Source organism: Mesoplodon bidens, assembly GCF_964165515.1.
Source record: "Mesoplodon bidens genome assembly, chromosome: 15".
Lineage (NCBI taxonomy): Eukaryota > Metazoa > Chordata > Mammalia > Artiodactyla > Ziphiidae > Mesoplodon > Mesoplodon bidens.
The window spans coordinates 5,653,250-5,670,352 of NC_138171.1; the positions used below are offsets into that span (position 1 = coordinate 5,653,250).

Below are 17,103 nucleotides of genomic sequence, written 5' to 3' on the forward strand. Positions count from 1 at the left end.
GTTCCGGAGCCTCAGTGTCCCCATCTGTCCAATGGACACACTATCAGCTTGTATCTCACAGGGCTGACGTGGGGATCCAATGAGCTGAGCCCTGGTTCCCTACAGGATCCCGATGCATATTTGTTGAATGATTAAATGTACAAATATGAAGTGGCTAGAACAGGGCCTGGCACACAGGCAGTGTCCAATAAACATTAGCTCTTACTAGTGTTTAAAAGCAAAACAAGACAAAAAATAATAAAAGCACAAAGTCCAAAGATGCTAACTTGGGAAGATCAACAGGCCCATGAAAGCACCAGTAGCACTGGGGGCTGGAGGAAAAAGTGACTCAGCGGAAGGGGTTTCCAAAAGTGGTGAGTCGGGAGAAGAAGTGGTTAAACCACTTCAGGCCACCAGAGACTGTTTCTGAAAAGGCAGCTGTGTCCCGCAGGCCTGGGGATGGCATGAGGTGAGGGGGCAGGGCTGGACCTCACAGGCCGGGGTCTGCTTTGTCCCCACTGGCCGCTGTCAAAGCAGGCCCCAGCGAGCACAGTCAGGACACGGCCAGCCACCCTCGACCACAACCAAAACCCACGCTGGTTTCCCTGGTCCCTGACTGGCTGCCGACGAGGGCCTGGAACCTGAGCAGGACCGTCTGCAGGATTTGCAGGGCCCATTGTTCAAAAACTATTAATTATGAAGAATTTCAAGATGGTGACAATAGAACATCAAACCAAGCAAGGGGCCCTTTGGAGCCTGGGGCCCTGGCGTCTGCCTGGGCTGCACACCCGTGAAGCCAGCCAGCAGTGCAGCCCAGACGGCAGGCACTGGCAGGGGCAAGGCCTCATTACGGGGCTGGACCACAACGTTTCTATCTAAAGATCCCCCTGTGGCAGATCCAACCCCTGCTCGGGGCAGACAGCAGCATGTGCTGTCTGGAGGCCCAGAAAGGCCTGTGCCAGCGGTCTTCTGGGGACACACACCCATTTCACAATCCCACGACCTGTAACCGGGTTGGGAAATGTATTCCAAGTCCCAGATTTCCTCTAGTTCCTCTTCCACCAAGGGCTCTGGCCTGGCCATGTGCTGCCCCCAGCCCGGGGCTCCCTCCCTGCCGTCTCACCTCCCCAGAGGGGCCACCTGACCCCTTGGGCTCCAGCTGCATCCAGGCCGGGGCCCTTTGTTTCTTTCCAACTCTTGTCCCTCTGAAACCACCGCTTGGACCTACATGTTTACACATCTGTTGTCTGTCTCACCCGCGAGAATCCAAGCCCCAGGAGGGCCCTAGGAAGATGCTCGGTAAATATGAGTTGAATGAAACACCACCTCCTCGGAGTGGGCTGCCCTGATCAGCAACCCGACCTCTAGCTCATCATTATCGTGTCTGAAGTAACCTAGTTTAGCTACGGGTCTTCGGGCCTGTCTCTAGTCTCTCCTGACTCCCACGATGTCACAGGAGGGTAGGGAGTTCGTTTTGGTTGCTGCCCTGTGTGTAGTACCCAGAACAGAGCCTGGCACTGAATAGAGGCACAACATTTACTGAGCGAAGGAAGGAAATGTCTTTCCCTGACTTTCGATCTCCTTCCCACGGACTCAGGCTGGCCCAGCAGAGGTGGGCCACCTCCCCGTACCCGCACTGCCAACAGAGTGAGCTCTCCCGTCTCAGCCCATATCACCCCTTCCCGTGCCCAGCCTGACAGCGCGCTCTGACCCCCATCACTGCGTTCCCAGCACCACAGAGGGTCATGCCTGGCACACATAGGGTTGCCAGATTTAGCGAATAAAAACACAAGACATCAAGTTAAAATTAAATTTCAGGTAAGCAACACATAAATTTCCAGTATAAGTATGTCTCAAATACTGCACAAGATACACTTATACTAAAAATTCTTCATGGTTTATCTGACATTCACATGTATCTGGCAGCCCTAGGCACACGTGAAGCCTCCCATGAGTGTGGGTAGTCAAGTGTATGCTTCTTCCAAAGCATCTTTGTCCTTTCCTGCTACCCACTCAGCCAGGGGCCCTGTCATTGTGGGAAGGCTTTCCAGTTGTCAATATCCTCGTCTGCAAAAGTGAAAACAACATAATGCCAGAGCCTCCCGGCCGGGGTTCCATGAAGATTAAATAGCATAACTGCTAATATACATTCAGCCCTCTTCTTATGCACTTTCAAGGCACTGCCCCCCTCACCCCCTCACAATCACCCCAGGCAAAGTCACCTTTAGCATCCCCACTTTGAAGAGGAGGAAACTGAGGTCAGAGAAGTGAAGATACTCAGCAAGGTCACATGACTGTGTCCCTCTCGTCCTTGGAGGTGCCGTTGCCACCACCATACTGAGACCCTGCCTTAGGCTTCCAGGCAGAACTAACTTTGGAGCCAGGACGGAGACCACTAACTAGTCCCAGGTGTCACCATCAAAACAGTGGGGTCACATTGTAGGTGCTCATTAAATGTGACCAGTGCTGTTGTTCCAGACAGATGAACCAGAGGTCAATGTAGTGGGTTTGTTTTTTAATCCGCTGAATTAACTGGTTATTTTTGCCTGCTGGCAGTTTAACCTGAATTGTGTAAAATGTTGCCTCATTTCCAAAACAATCAACGGTGTGTGATTCTTGCTGCCAGACAGGCCAGATCAGCTGCAAGAGAATTCAGGAGCGCAGGGGCTGCCCCTGGCCTCACTGAGTTCCTGGCACTCAGGGCTAGCTAGAGCTCAGTGAAAGTCTGTTGATTGAATGAATGAAGGAATGGCTGAAATGAAGGGCAAGGCTGGTGGTCTCCTTTGGGGAATGAGCGGGATTCAAGGTCATCCCCAGGCCCTGATAACAATTTCAGGGACCCCCCAAGGCATGTTCATGACTCTCCAGCTTTTCCTCCAAGCTGCTGAGGTCAAATTGCAGCCAGACCTCCCCCGTTCCTTCCTGGGACCTGCTGGTGAGATCGACCCCTCCTTAAGGTAGGGGCTGAGACTGCCCCGCCCATGGCAGGGGTGCCCTCCACCGTAGGCCCTGAGCGCTTCCCCCCTTCCTGGCCCCTGGGCTTGGCTCCCTCACCAGTCAATCACTCCTGAGCTTGAACCCTCTCGAAAAAGTTTCTGGGCCTGCCCTCCTAAGAAAGCAAGAGGCATCACTGTGCCCCGTTGGGGAAGAGGCCTCACCACTTTTTGGGCTGGCGGCTTTCAGTGAGTTCTGCAAGATACAGCTCTGGTTCCAGTCTATTAAAAGGAAATGCCAATAACTTTTAAAACCTACCCCACCCGAATGCAAAAGTTGTCTCTGCTCATTAGGAAAACTCCAGGCATTACAGGGATATGTAGATATTTAAAGAACTAAAAATATTTGGGCGGGGGCCAGGGTGGGGAACTGACCGGGGTTCAGCTTAGACTCTTCCATTGTGTGACCCTAAGCAAGTGACCCCCTTGGCCACTTTCCGTGTCCGTAAAATGGGAATAATAATATTCCTGCCCCTCAGAGTAGGCGTCAGATTGCGTTCATGTTGGTAAGTTTCTGGCGCACGGTAAATAAGTACTTGTTAAATAAATGGAGACTTCGGGCAGGGTCTAGGAGAGGACACACCGAATTGCTGAGAGGATGTGGAGATGGGCCAGGGAGGGGGGCCTCTTACGTAATATTTTAATATCTTTTTAATTCCAGGAGAATGTGTTCTTGCAGCACTTCTGTAATTAAAACTTGAAATAAAAGTACACCCCCGCACTTCCTCCCCCGTCTTTAGAACTCCCGAGCCGTGCCCCTTCCCCGCCCCCCCCACCCAGCCGGTGGCCCCTGGGGCAGCAGACTGTTGGGTGTGGATTTGCTCCGGGCCCCGCCGGCTGGGAAGTTACGAGTCCCGGACACGTATTTACATGACAAGGGCTCCCGGGCGTTTCTCGGAGCCGTCCGGGGCGTGCCTACGCGAGTTCCAGTTTTCCCCAGTCTACCTCCTCTCGGTCGGGTTAAAGTGCGCGGGGGGCGCAGTGGGCTTGGGGCCTCCTGGGGCTGCAGATCTGGAGTCGGGGAGCTTACTGCGAAATCAGGTAATGGGTAACCTGGAGGGCTCCCCTCTTCCCGTAATTTCCCCTGCCCCGAGTCCCAGGGACATCGTGCTTCTCTGGGGGGTGGGGGGCAAGCTTCCCCCGCAAAGCCTCGGTCAAGGACCCCGGGGGCCGGGTTGGGAGGAACGCACCCGCAATGGCTGGGACCCAATCCCGCTGCCCCGGGCCTGGTCTGTGCCGGGCAGAGCTTCCTAACTAACCCCCGTAGGGGAGGGGACGCTGCGCCCTTCCTTCGCCGCGCGGGTCCTGGGTCTACGCGGGCCGCCTTGCTCTGGCCCTTTAAGAACCCGCCCCCTTCCCCGTCACCCCGCCCCGCGGCCCGGGGAAGGGGTGCGGGGGAACCTCGGCGGGGATTGGCGCAGCGCGCGCCCCCTCCCCGGCCCCCGCGCGGTGGGAACCGGCAGCCCCGTCTAGCGCTGACGTCAGACCGTCTGCCTGCCTCCGACCGCGGTCTCGGAGCGAAACCCGATCTCCTTGGACTTGAATGAGGAGGAGGCGGCGGCGGCGGCGGCGGCGGCGGAGGCGCTCGGCTGGGGGAAGCCAGCAGCGGAGGCTCAGCCCCGGCGGCAGCGCGCGCCCCGGCTGCCAGCCCATTTCCCGGACGCCACCCGCGGGCACTGCCGACGCCCCCGGGGCTGCGGAGGGGCAGCCGGGGGGCGCAGGGGAGCGCGGCCCCGAGCACTGAGTCCCGCGGCGCCCCGGGAACTTGGCGGCGCCCCGAGCCCGGCGAGCCGGGGCGCGCCTTCCCCGCCGCGCGCCTCCTGCATGCGGGGCCCGAGCGCCGGGCGCCGGCCGGAGCTCCCCCCGGCCGCCCCCGAGCCCTCTGCGCCCCGCGCCGCGCCGCCGCGCCGTCCATGCACCGCTTGATGGGGGTCAACAGCACCGCCGCAGCCGCCGCCGGGCAGCCCAATGTCTCCTGCACGTGCAACTGCAAACGCTCTTTGTTCCAGAGCATGGAGATCAGTGAGTGACCCCGCGCCCCCCTCCCCGGAAGCCCCGTCAGGCTCGGACCCCGAGTCGAGGCGCAAATGCGGGCGGGGGCCTGGGCCGTGCGCGCCCCCTCGGGCCATGCGCCCCGCGCCCCGGCTGCGCCCGCCGCGCCCGGGGCGCGCCCTCCCGGCTCGCGGCAGCTGGCGGCCGTCCCGGCTTTGTCCCGCGGCGCTGCGAGCCTGGCACGGCCCCCGCTGCCCGCGCCCCGCCCGCCAGGACTCGGACCCGGGGCCGAGCTGCGCAGAGGGCGGCGGGGCGCCCGGCGCGGGAGGGCTGGGGCTGGTGGACCCGTGAAGTTTCCATTTTATTTCCCTAAAGGGCAGTCGCGATGGAGCAATTAGGCCGGCTCTTTATCAACTTTGGCTTGGGGGCAGGGGGGTGTCAGGCGTGTGAGACACTGTCTGGCCTGCGCGGTGCCTGGGGCTCCGGGTGTGTGTGTGGAGTGTGCGTGGCTCTGTGGGTCTCGGTCTGTGTGAGTGGGTTTCCGTACGTCTGCGGAGTGTGCGTGTCTGGGTGTCTCGGTCTAGGTCTCGGCGTCCCTCTCTCTATGTCTGTGTGTCTGGCTCGCGGGCTGCCCCAGGAGTGTGTGTGCCCGAGTCTTCTTGGGTCTCTGGGTCTCTCTGTGTCCGGGTCTGGGTGCCTCTCTTGAGTGTGTGCATCTCTCTGGGGGTCTGGGGACCATTTGTGTCCAGGTGTCTGAATCCAGGGCTCAGCGCTGGCGGGTCTGGCGAACGTGGATCCTGAGTGTGTGTCATTGTGTGATTGTCTGTGTCCCCGACGCACCTATAAATAGCCTCTGTCTGGACAGCTTGGCTCAGTCTGGCTGGGACGGTGGTTACAAATGAGTCAAAGTTTGGGGCTGTCTGTGTTTGGGACTGCCTTGCTCTGAAAGGGGGAGGTGGACCAAGGGTGGGGAAGGGAGTGTTTGAAGCTTGGCGCTGACTCGCCCTGTGCTCGGAGAAGTTGAGACAAATACGCCTGGACACCCGTCACACATAGCCCACCCAGGTGAACACTGGGGTGGATGGGCATTTGACTGGCACCCCCCAGGGGACTGCCTTCTAGCCTATACCCCCTCCCCCAGCCCACCCTTTGGAGACCTCTTGTCTCTCGGAGCTTCAGTGTCACCATGGTCTCCCCTAATCTCCCCAGGCGAGGGTGGCACACAGCCCTTCCCTGCTGGGGCCAGCCTTCTTCCATCTGGGACCAGGAGTCCAGAGGCAGCCGCCACCGAGCGAGGGCAGTCACTGGGTGACTCATAAGCCAGTTTCCGCAGGCGGCTGCCACAGTTTTCGACCCCATAGCCTGTACAGTGAGGCGCAAGGGGTAAAAATAACCCATGACCGGCCCTGCTGGGGCAGGCTGGCTGGCGTTGGTGGTGGGTCCTTCCATCTGCCGGTCCCCACTCCCTCCAGTCCTGGAATTGAAAGCCTTGCTCTCCCTCACCACCCCCCCCACCCCCCCGCAGCTGCCTCTTGCCAGGCCAGCGAGATGCCAGGAGAACCTGCCCAGAGCCAGCGTTTGCGGAATTGAGTTGCATTAAACCAGATTGCTTCCCAAAGGCCCTTTGTGAACTCGGGAGGCTAATGAAATGCAGGAGGATATTATTAAAATATGTTCGCACATGTTTGGAGAGTCTCGCTGGTGCTAAGTGGATTGGTGCTCAAGTACTGTTGGTGCCTTATTCTCCCTCTCCTGTAAAACTGCCTTAGGGAACTCCCCGCACCCCGGTCCACATTGTCAGGTTGAACTTATCCATTATGAGGGCTGCGTGTGGCCGGACATTCTGCTCTTCTTTCTTTGTGTTCAGGACTTTTTAAAAAATTCATTTTTATTTCTGTGCCTTCTTGGGCTAATCAGCCCTGACAATATTTTGACCGACACCAAGAGGCCGTTAAGTCCGATGCCTGTTTTGACCGGTGTGCTTCAGCATCTGAGTGGGACCCTTGAGGTTATTAGTGCCTGGAACCCTGGCCTGCTCCAGCTGGCCCTGAGGTGGCCCATTAGTCATCATGCTCAGTGTATTTTTTACACACGGCCCTCTACTTCCTGGAAGAAAGCCCAGGGCAGGGAGGGAAGCGGTCTTTAAAGCGCAGGTATAATATAACAGTTTGTTGCGAGTGCTAATCAGATTTCCCGGAAACAGTCTGATGAGGACGCTTTAAAGGCCTGGAGTTTCTTTATACAAAAATAAGGAAGGAAGGAGGGAAGGGAAAATGGAAGGAAGAAAAGAAATGGGCAGTGGTCGCTGTGCATTTCTCATGATCTGAGCTGGGGGTTCCAGTAGAACATTAAAAGTTGAATTTGGAGTTGGTCTGCAGGGCAGTGTCCAGGTGGAGTTGGTCTGCAGGGCAGTGTCCAGGTGGCTCCTCTTTTAGAAAAGAAAAGATTGCCCTTGGTAGGTCCGTTAAGCCCCCTGGGCCTCAGTTTCCTCATCTGAAAAACGAGACCGTGATGGTTGAAATAAAAAACTCTACCGTCTTTCAAGACGAGACCTCTGCTCTCCAAATCCTGGCTGGAGGCATCAGTGCCGGAAATGGCTTCCTGCCCCTCGAATAGTGCTGGGTCCTTGGTGTGGTCTTCAGTGGCCCCAAATATCAGACTTGGGTGGACCGTTGGCAAACTCGGGGTTCATACCCTCGATTTGTAGATGAGGGCAAGTGGCAGTGGAAAGCCTTGTCCCAGGTCCCCAAGCGATGCTTGACTCAGACCCAGGGTTATTTCTCATAGAACGCACACACCATCTTGAAAATGGAACAGGGGCCCCAGAGTAGGTCCACCTTGAACTTGGGGGCTGGAGGAAATCAGCAACATCTCCTTTGCACCTGGAAGAATGGGAACTGGGTTGGCCCTGAGGAAGCCAGATACCTGGGATGGTCTTCACTTTGACAAGACACTGCCAAGACTCTCTAGGGGCCCCCATCTTTCCTGAGGGTCGAGGGGTGTGGGCTGCTGTCAGATGGGACTTTGCTGTTCTCAGAACTCACCCCACGGAAAAATACACCATTCTGGAAAAGAGCCAGGGTTCTGGGAATGGAAAACAACCAGCTCAAGTGACAGCCCACCGGAGATGACAGCCAGGGAGTTCGATGAGGCAACTTTTGAGGAAAGGATTCCTCTTGGCACACACATGTGCATTTTTCTTGGCATTCTTTGACCTCTTTTCAGTTCTGCTGCATCTCTTAGAAATTACCCCCTGTCTTTCTCCTCCAGCTTCTGCTTGAGACTTTTGGGGGCAAACAGATGCTAACTGTGCTTTCTGGACAGACCGAATTGTAGTGCCAGACAGCTGTTGGCTCTTGTGGCAGCATTTCTGGAGGGTCCTGGGAGGTGCCCCTGCCCTGGCTGCGCCCTGCACCTCTGCAGACAGTGTCTATGGTGGTGGCTTTGTTTTTTAACACAACCGGAGCCACTGAGCCTCGGATTCCTCTTCTCCGACCTCTCCTCCGATTCCAAACAAATATCCCCACGCGCTAGAGACTCAGAAACTCATAGGAACCCAATTTTCTGGTGGTTTGTCTGGCACATGTGCTGTGCATGTGTAACACTGGAATCCAGGGTATGTCACCCTTGGCACTAGGACGCCTGGGCCAGATAAGTCCCTGTTGGGAGGGAAGGGAAGGTTGTCTTGTGTGTTGGCTATTTAGCAGCATCCCCGCCTCTACCCTCTAGGTGTCAGGAAGAGGGTTGTACTCCCCCCAGCAAGTTGCAACAACCAAAAATGTCTCCAGACTTTGCCAGATGCCCTCTGAGGGGCACATTGTCCCTGGCTGAGAACTACCGTTTTAATCAGTTACTGGTTTTTCCAAGGGGGTGGGAGGGGGCGGGAGGGGGCGGGAGGGCAGATCTCAGTGGAGAGAAGACGATCCTCCGTTCCTTTCCAAAATCTGTCCCTGTAAACGCCCAAGGTGACACCTGCCACTCATCCACTTAGCCTTTATTGAGCGCCTCTTGTGTGCCACGCAGGGAGGATTGGGGCTCCTTCTTGATGAAATTTCCGGGTTTCGCCTTGGATTTGCATTTATTAGGAGGAAAGACTCGGGCACCCTTGAGAGCTGATATTTCAGGTTTCCGGTTAAACGATGGACATCCAGCCCAGCCGGCACCAGCGTTTACCCCCGTGGACCCTCTCAGCTGGGACTTTTAACCCACATGTTTTCTGACTGTCCGGGTTTTAGGTTGAGGTGCCGTAGGAGGCTGAGTTTTGACTGGATCTCAGGTCAGGCCGTTGGCCACAGCTTCCCAGGAAGTCTGGGTTAAGCCAGCTACACCGCCCAGCACGTCCTGCGGGCAGGGGTGAGCTTAGTGTTTGTCAAGACACAGAATAACTAATGGCTTTTGTGCACACACGCATACACAGGCACACACATGCGTGTGCACACACACCCATGCCAACACACATGCACACGTATGGGCTCACACACTCAGCTGCTACCCCTTTCTACCTTTCCGGCCAGCTTCTCTCGAGGTTGGGAATGGTTACAGCTTCTTCTGGGCATGTGAGACAAATACAAAGGAAAAAAGTACGCACACACATACTCTCTCCCCAATAAGTTGGGCAAATGTATGCACTCTCCCTTTGAAAGAGAGGAAGGGAGATGGAGCTGTGTGTGAGGCTGCCTGGGAGAGGAGGCTGGCGGGGCGGGATGGCGGGGGCTGCTTACCTTGGGGACAGTGAGATGCACTTGAGCCCCAGTAACCCCAGAGCGGCCAGCTCAGGTGTGCCCAGGTACCACCTCCACGTACCTGCCCCACCTTGTCTCAGGGTTTTTAAACATCCATGGTTTGGTCAGTTGTTAAAACATAAGGAAGTGTTGGAGAGGAGGGCACGGGTGGGGGGCCCCAAGCCAGAGGGCCCGCGTGGCCTTGTCTCCAGGTGTCATCACCCAGAGAGAAGTTGGCAGGCAGCTTGGCACCTGGGGTCCTGCGCAGAGAGAAAGAGCTCTGACGCACTGAGTCTTGGAGACTGTACTCCTGCCAGCCTTGGGCTCTTGTATGGCACACGTGCTGCGGGGAGATCAAGGCCGAGGACACGTTCTGTGCTTTTTAAAAGGTGTCCCGTGCATACCTGCGTGTGTGCGTGTGAAGATGCTTGGTTAGGGGTGGGGCTGGGCGCCACAGGTGCCACGTGCCCCCTCCTCTTTGTGTGCCTGAGGAGCAGAGAGAACGTACCCCACTGCTCCGGGCCTTCCAGAGGCCAGCAGAGCATGGTTCAGGGTGGCAAACTCAGTGTCCTCTGTTTTGGAGGAGGGGGCGATGCAGAGAATGGTGGATGGAAGTCCTGCCTAAAGGGACCACTGCCACTGGGCTTGCCGTTGTCACGTGGGCCCTGTGAGGCCAGCCCTCTCAGTTTCAGGGACCTGGACAGCTGGGTTTTGTTGTAGAACTCCTGGATTTTAAGCACTGGCAGTTTCCTTCTTTTCTCACCTGCTCGCAGGTCCTCTCTCCCGAGGGCTGAAGTGGGTTAAGAGTGTGACCCAGGGCCAGAGGGATGGAAGCTCTTCCCCACTCCCAGACTTGCTGGCTGTGTCACCTTTCACTGTCACTTGGCCCACCTGTAGGACAGCAGCTCTGGTGTGCTGGGGTGTCGGGAGGATTCAAAGATGATTCTCGGGGAGTGTGGCCTGGTGTGTGCACGGCTCTGCGTTCATGGGAGTTGGTGGTGACAGTGGGGTGGACTAGGCCCAATGACCCACTTGTCCCGTCCCCTAGCGGTCACACTCTGGCACTCTGCCTGTTGAGAAGGACTTCAGAAGAGGGTTCCTCCACCCTGGGGCTGGGGTGCCGGCACTGGTTGGGGACGTTGGAACGAACAGGCCCATGTGGGTACCATGACCTTGAAAGTGGAGGTCATTGAATATTTGTGTGAGTTTCCTTGTCCCTGGCTGGCAAACCTCCAGCACGTCCACCCTTGGCCCAGGAAGGCCCAGACATCTCTTAGGGTCCCCCGCTGGGTCACTGGAATCCAGAGCCTGCTTTGGAGGCAGAGACTGGGCTCTGGGGGTGGAGGGTATGTGGCCCTGAAGAAGTCAGCACCACCCTGACACCAGATACCCCACTGGGTCCATTCCTAAGACGGTTGGGAGCACACAGCCCAGAAACTCCGAATGGTTTGAGGCTCTCACTTTGAAAATTCATTTCCATTTTTAACAAGTGAGGGTACAAGGGTGGAGGGTGAGCCATCAAAAAGAGACCCTGATCTTTTTTCCCCGGTGGGTTTCCCTTCTCCACCTCTGAGCACCCGCATCTTCGCTCCTGCCCTTCCACCTCCCCAGGTGGGCTGGACCCTCCATGAAGTCACGTCGACTTCCACTTCCCTTTGGGTGGCACCACAAAGCCAAACCCTGACATCGCGGGGTCTTGCCAGGGCCTTGTCAGGCACTGGTAGAGGTGTCTGTCACCAAGCCGGGAAAGGCCCCAGAATGGCTTGCCGAGAGGAGCAGGGGCTTCAGCACCCTGGGGTGGGCTAAGAAAGGTTTGGGGCATCCCCAGGCTTTCCAGGAGCCACAGAACAGCTTCTGTCTTCTGTTTCCAGGGTGACTGCTGGGTTTTTGTTTCCACTCCCTTTCCTAGTTGGATATGAAGAGCTTATTATGTGCCAGGCACTAGTGACGCATTTTTCTCAATCTTCAAAACAACTCTGTGAGAGAGCTGTTGCTATCACCAATTTGCAGATGCAAAAACGGGATCAGAGAGGGCAAGACACTTGCTCCGGGTCACACAGCCAGGAACCGATGCTCTGTTGGGACTCACACCTCCGCTCCCTGACCCCACCGCCCATGCTCCCGTGATTTCTTCCCCATGACACCACACCGACTCCCATTCATCAGGGAAGAGCACTAACAACTCTCAGAGCATGCAGTCGGACAGCACACTGGCTGACTTTCAGTGGAAAGGTCTCCCCCAGACATGTGTCCCCGCATCAGGCTGTCTCTGTCTCCTGCTCCTTCCTGTACCCCCAAACCGCCACCATCCGATCCTGGGGCAGGGGCTTGCTAAGTGGCCCAGGGCTGTTCCTGGAGGGACCATAGGTTAGCTTTCCTAGGATTTCCAGGCCGTCCGGGGTCTGAGCACTGCCAGCCTTCTGGCCAGGGTGAGATGATGAAGATCTGGACTTCATGGGGGACCTACGAGGGGCAGAGCATCCCCTAGGGGCTGAGTAATTCAGCACTTCATCCTGCACCGAGGGTGCTGCTCCAAGTGCTGTTCTGGGCACCGCAGAGCATCAGGGGACAACTACATAGATAAACCTACCCTCCGAGGGCTGCCGTTCTAGTAAGGACGGGGACAAGAAAGTGAGTTCATTTCGGGGAGGAGGGCGGAGAGGAAACCGAAACAGGGGCGACCTCAAAGCCTCTTTCGGGGAGGCCCCCGGGCTCCCAGACTGGTCATTGTGTTTGGGCTCCAAGAGCACCCTGTGGGTCTCTTTCCAGACCTATCACGTGGCATTGAATATTGTGTAATGAGTTGTGTCGTCTCTCTTCCCTCTGGTCGCTGAGAGGTTGGGGTCCATTTTGTTCATTATATCCCCGAGCCTGGTTGGTACCTTGTGTATGAGGGGCAAGGAAGTGGGCAGGGCGGGCCGGCAGGCTCCTCGAAGACTCCAGGCAGGACAGGAGGTGGTCGGGATATAGACTTGGAAAACCATCCTTTCGGGGGTCCCTCCTGAGCTTCCCTGCTTGCCCCTCTGCAAAACAGAGAGGACATCAACACCTGCTGCATAGCTTGTCAAGACAATTGCCCCGCAATGAAGAGCACCTCGGGCACAAAACATTTTGAATGCTCCAGTGCCGTTTCCACTGTTTGGGGCAGGAAGCTGTGCCTCAGCCTCCTCCCCACCTCCCCCTCGGCGGCAGGTACCGACACCCACGCAGAAAGGGGTCTCTCAGTGTCACTTTAGTGCCACTAAGAGCTTAGAAATGACACAGGTGCATCGCCGGGCCCGCCCCTCGCCCCCAAAAGGGGGATTTCTAGGGCGATTCTTTTCTTCACAGAGTTGTTTCAGACTTGGAGTGTTTCTTGATTGCTCTATCCATTTGTCACCCCCAGTGGAGCTGGCGTCTGCTCAAATGTGACAGTGAGACCCACAGTTTGCAAGGAGTTAGGCAGCTACTGTGACTCACCTTCCGAGGTAACCAGGTGGTGATAGGACGTTCCGCCAAGTCTGACATGTATTTGTTTTACACTGGAGTGGGAGGGGGGAGGAAGGCGGTGGTCACTTGGCTTAGAATCGGTGCCTCTGCAATGCACTTGTAGGATGTTGAAAGCATTGGGAAATGTGGAGTCTGATTTTCTTTACCTCCAGATGTATTTTAACTATAGTCATTTATTATTGCATTCGGTGGTTTTGGGAAGTGGTTCTCCTGGCAGAAAAGAGGATTTTAATTATTTGGTAACAAGTGTAAACTCCCAGGGGCTCTGGGATCTGAATATTGGGTAAAGTTCGCTTCTGGCTTCCTTGAGCCACAGCTCTTAAAGTTACACTGCCCTCTGGAAACGTCTCCTGGTGCCCCACGCCTGGCACCAGCGCTGGGCTCCCCGGGGCTGGACAGATACAACTTAAACCACTGAACAGTCATATGAGTTCAGGACACCAACTTGCCTTTGATGTTTGGAGAAACGGTCCCATATCTTCTAGCCCTAATATGGACTTCGGTGGTGACGGGGCTGGGGGCAGCTGTGCCAGGTTCTACTTAGGATTCGTACAACTTTTGCAGGATCTTGGCACAGAGTAGACGTTCAGTAAACAATGAAGCAGTGAGTGAAAGAGTGGATTTATGGTGTTCCTTCATCACCCCCGTGGCTGCTGGGAGCATGCACTGAGGTCCCGTAACTGCTGGCATTTGATCTGTCACCTTCTATCATCGCTGTCACGCTTCAGGGATAGGAGGGTCTCTGTAGGTCCTTAAGGTCTGCAGGAGCTGATGTTTCCATCCCTGGCTTTGCGGTTGTGGGCAAAAGTGACAGATCCAGCTGCGGATCTGTGTGGGTGTCAGTGGTTAAGAATACAGAAATATGTGCTTTAATATGTAAAACCACATATCATTGGGTATAAAAAATACATACATATATAGACTTATATTTATAATATAAAATATGCAGAATATTTTAAGACGTGTGCACTCCACCCAAGGCTAGGAGACCTCTCTGAGGTTCCCCGACTGGAGGCCACAGCGGGAACCACATCCCCATCCCCCTGCAGGTGTGCTTCGCCCTGGGCTCCCCCAGGGAGGTGAAATCAGGGTTCCCAGGCTCTGTCCTCAGAAGCAATAGAAACGAGCAGCTCAGTCAGTTTTCCTGCACATTTTGGGCAAAGCAAACTGCCTTTTCCCAGAAGAGGTTTTCTCAGCCCCGCTGGTCTTGGGTACCTGGTTGCTGACTGCTCATCTGAAGTAGCTTCCGCAAGACGGCCCCGCCACCCCCCTTGCCTCGCTTTGCCCGAGAGGGTCCAGGCAGCTGCTGGTAAGTGGGGCTGCCCTAGAGCGTCAGCCAGGCGCGAGCTCAGTTTTGTTCTCGCTTATGTCACTTTGCCCACCAGGGTCAGACATTCCTGACGGGGATGCTTTCAGACTGTGCTAAAGCTGCCCTATAATGTTCAAATGCCTGGCCAGCAAGCGTCAACCCAAGCCCTGTGGGGTGATTCATCCCAGAGGCCACATTTCCATTGGAGAGGCTCAGAATTTGCACGTGGCCATAGCAAGCGCTGTTTCTTCATCTGCCTAAGCTTTATAGCAGGTAGAGTAGCTTTGCTCTGATATCCCCCCAGTGGACGTCAGTTGAGAGATGGTGGAAGAGTCTGGTGGTTGTAGGTAATGTATTTCAAAATCCCGATCACAGAAGGGAGAATCTGTGTGGCCTATTATGGTTGCTGCACTTCAGGAATAAAATATAAAAGTCAATACCAAGACGTTTAGTAAAACTAAGTGCGTACATGCTTACTTCCTTTACATAGCTCACGTGGCTACACAGAAAGACTTCATCAAGGTCTTAAGTAACCCTCGAAAAGGAAGTAGAAAGTGAAGGAGGCAGGGAGGGTCCCTTCAGCCTGGGGAGCCCTGCAGGAATTTGGTATCTGCCCTTGCCCCAGTTTGCGAATTTCCAAATCTGAGAATTCAGGCTGAGGTCCTGTAGCTGGTCACGGGTCTGATTGCCTTCCTGAAAATAATTTAGTTGGTAATAATTCTGTAAACCTATGAATCAACTTTGCGCAAACACCCTGAGTAATTTCTTTGTTCTTTTCTTTCTACTTTGTAAATTGGTGTCTGTAAAAGCCAAAGGTTTGGTCTTGTGGAAGGCATGATTCATTTATTGGTGTCTGTGCTGCCCCGTTATTGTCCAGTCATTTCAGGACCCAGTCGCGGTGAGCCAGGAATGATTCATACGGGGCTGAGTTGAGCAGCCGATGGGGGTCACAGCCACAGGGGAAACAATTTTTTCTAGTCTGTTTATGGTATGGGAGAAAGAGGTGGCTGTATCGACATGATGGAAAGGGTGTCAATTACATCGGTGAGTCTAACCGATGAAATAACACCGACCAGCCCTTTGAACACCCCTCCATTTGCTGCTGTCGGTCGTCCTGATGGACCACAGCTAAATGCACTCCTGTCTCGGGTGTATCTCTCCTGTGTTTGTGGATCCCAATCTCTGAGCAGGCTGACATGTAGGGACACCCCCAGTCAAACCTAGAGCAGAGTTTCAACCCAAAAGCCACAAATGCAGAGAACATTGCCTTTTAAAAAAGTCTATCCACTAGGCTTACCACGGGATAGTTCAAATATCCAGGCTTAAGGGTCAGGGACCACTCCCGTCCCCTCTCATTTCTCTTAGATGTTTGCAGTTGTCAAGTCTCTGCATTAATCTGTAGTGTGTGGGGACTTACACGTGGAGCTGCTAATTTTGTCTAATTTTATTAGTTACTTTTCGCCCTAAATAAAATTGTCACCGTCCTCCCATCTAGAGGGTAATTAGAGTCGCCTGCTACATGGCGCAGAGGTGTAATTATGAGCCCAGCTTCCAATCATCCACATAAATCTAGGCCCTGCCTGCAAGTGCATAATCCAGAAGTTGCTTATGTTTAGTTAAGGAATATTTCTTCCTGTGGCCATTTCCCTTCTGAAGTCTCCTAGTCTGGTTGATTCTCCATCTGTGTGACTTGCTCCACTGTATCCTGTCCTCCACATCACTGAATAAAGTCCTGGCTCGGGTATCTGTGGATCCCCAGCTCCTGTAACTCTTTAGTTAGAGGAGAATTTAGCTGGTACTTATGGAGCCACTTTGTGACTTTCAAAGTGTGGATCAGGGATGAGTGTGTGGCATTTGAGCCAGCACTCCCCTTGCTGCCCGTGACAGACATTGCTAATCGATCCCAGCATGGGACAGTGGCAAGGGCTGCAGAACTCCAGGAAGGGGAGGGACTGCTCCTGCATGCAGCCACCGGGACTCCCCATCTGCTCGTCATGTCACATGGAGGCCCTTGGGCTGCCTGACAAGTCGGGGACAAGTCCCTACTATGAGTTCTAAGGCTGTGCCACCACTTTGATATGACCCAGGCCCCGGCTTCAGCTGTCAGGCCTGGGTCCCTCCCAATCCTCTGGGCTCATTCACGGTGAGATCTGGAGTAAGCCCCCTACCCATGTTACTCTCAGCCCCCCAATATTACTTCATTTGTCTTTCTTTAAAATCGGGGTCACCAGCTCAAATGTCACAGAAGCCTCCATTTTTACCTGGGATGCATGTTGCGGCGTTCTTTTGCAGTCTAGTGAGAATGAGCTCTGAACCCTCTCCTGGAATAGACCCAGGTGAGTGGGGGTGGACTTCAGGAAGAAGAGGAAGAAAGGAGAGAAGCTGGGCCGTCAGTATTCGGGCAGTGAGCCCCCAGTGTCCAGCAACTTTGTCTGTTTCCTTGATGATTGCCTTAGTGGCATTGTGGCTTTTCGAACCCCGGCCATTCCTGCCAGCAGTCACAGACGCTCACCAAGCACCGTGTACGCCCTCGGGGCAACCCCGTTGGCACAGGAGGAAGTGGAGCTAAGCCACGTGCCAGGGGGCAGAGATCACCAGCCAGCAGCAGAGCAGGATTTGA

General features: G+C 55.2%; 1 protein-coding gene across 2 annotated transcripts in view; it reads left to right on the top strand.

Annotated features, from left to right (window-relative positions):
- Positions 1-3,818: 3,818 nt before the first annotated feature.
- The window catches only part of PMEPA1 (prostate transmembrane protein, androgen induced 1), a 59,613-nt gene continuing 46,328 nt past the window's right edge, over positions 3,819-17,103 (top strand). Inside the window, exon 1 of one of the 2 annotated variants that reach the window (XM_081255466.1) lies at positions 3,819-4,013. Coding sequence is in view for 1 of the 2 variants with exons in the window: in XM_081255465.1 (XP_081111591.1) it covers positions 4,886-4,994 (109 nt within the window). In the remaining variant the exon portion in view is untranslated. Of the gene's footprint in view, positions 4,014-4,451; positions 4,995-17,103 lie in introns of those variants that run through there. The other variant, XM_081255465.1, reaches the window with a different exon arrangement.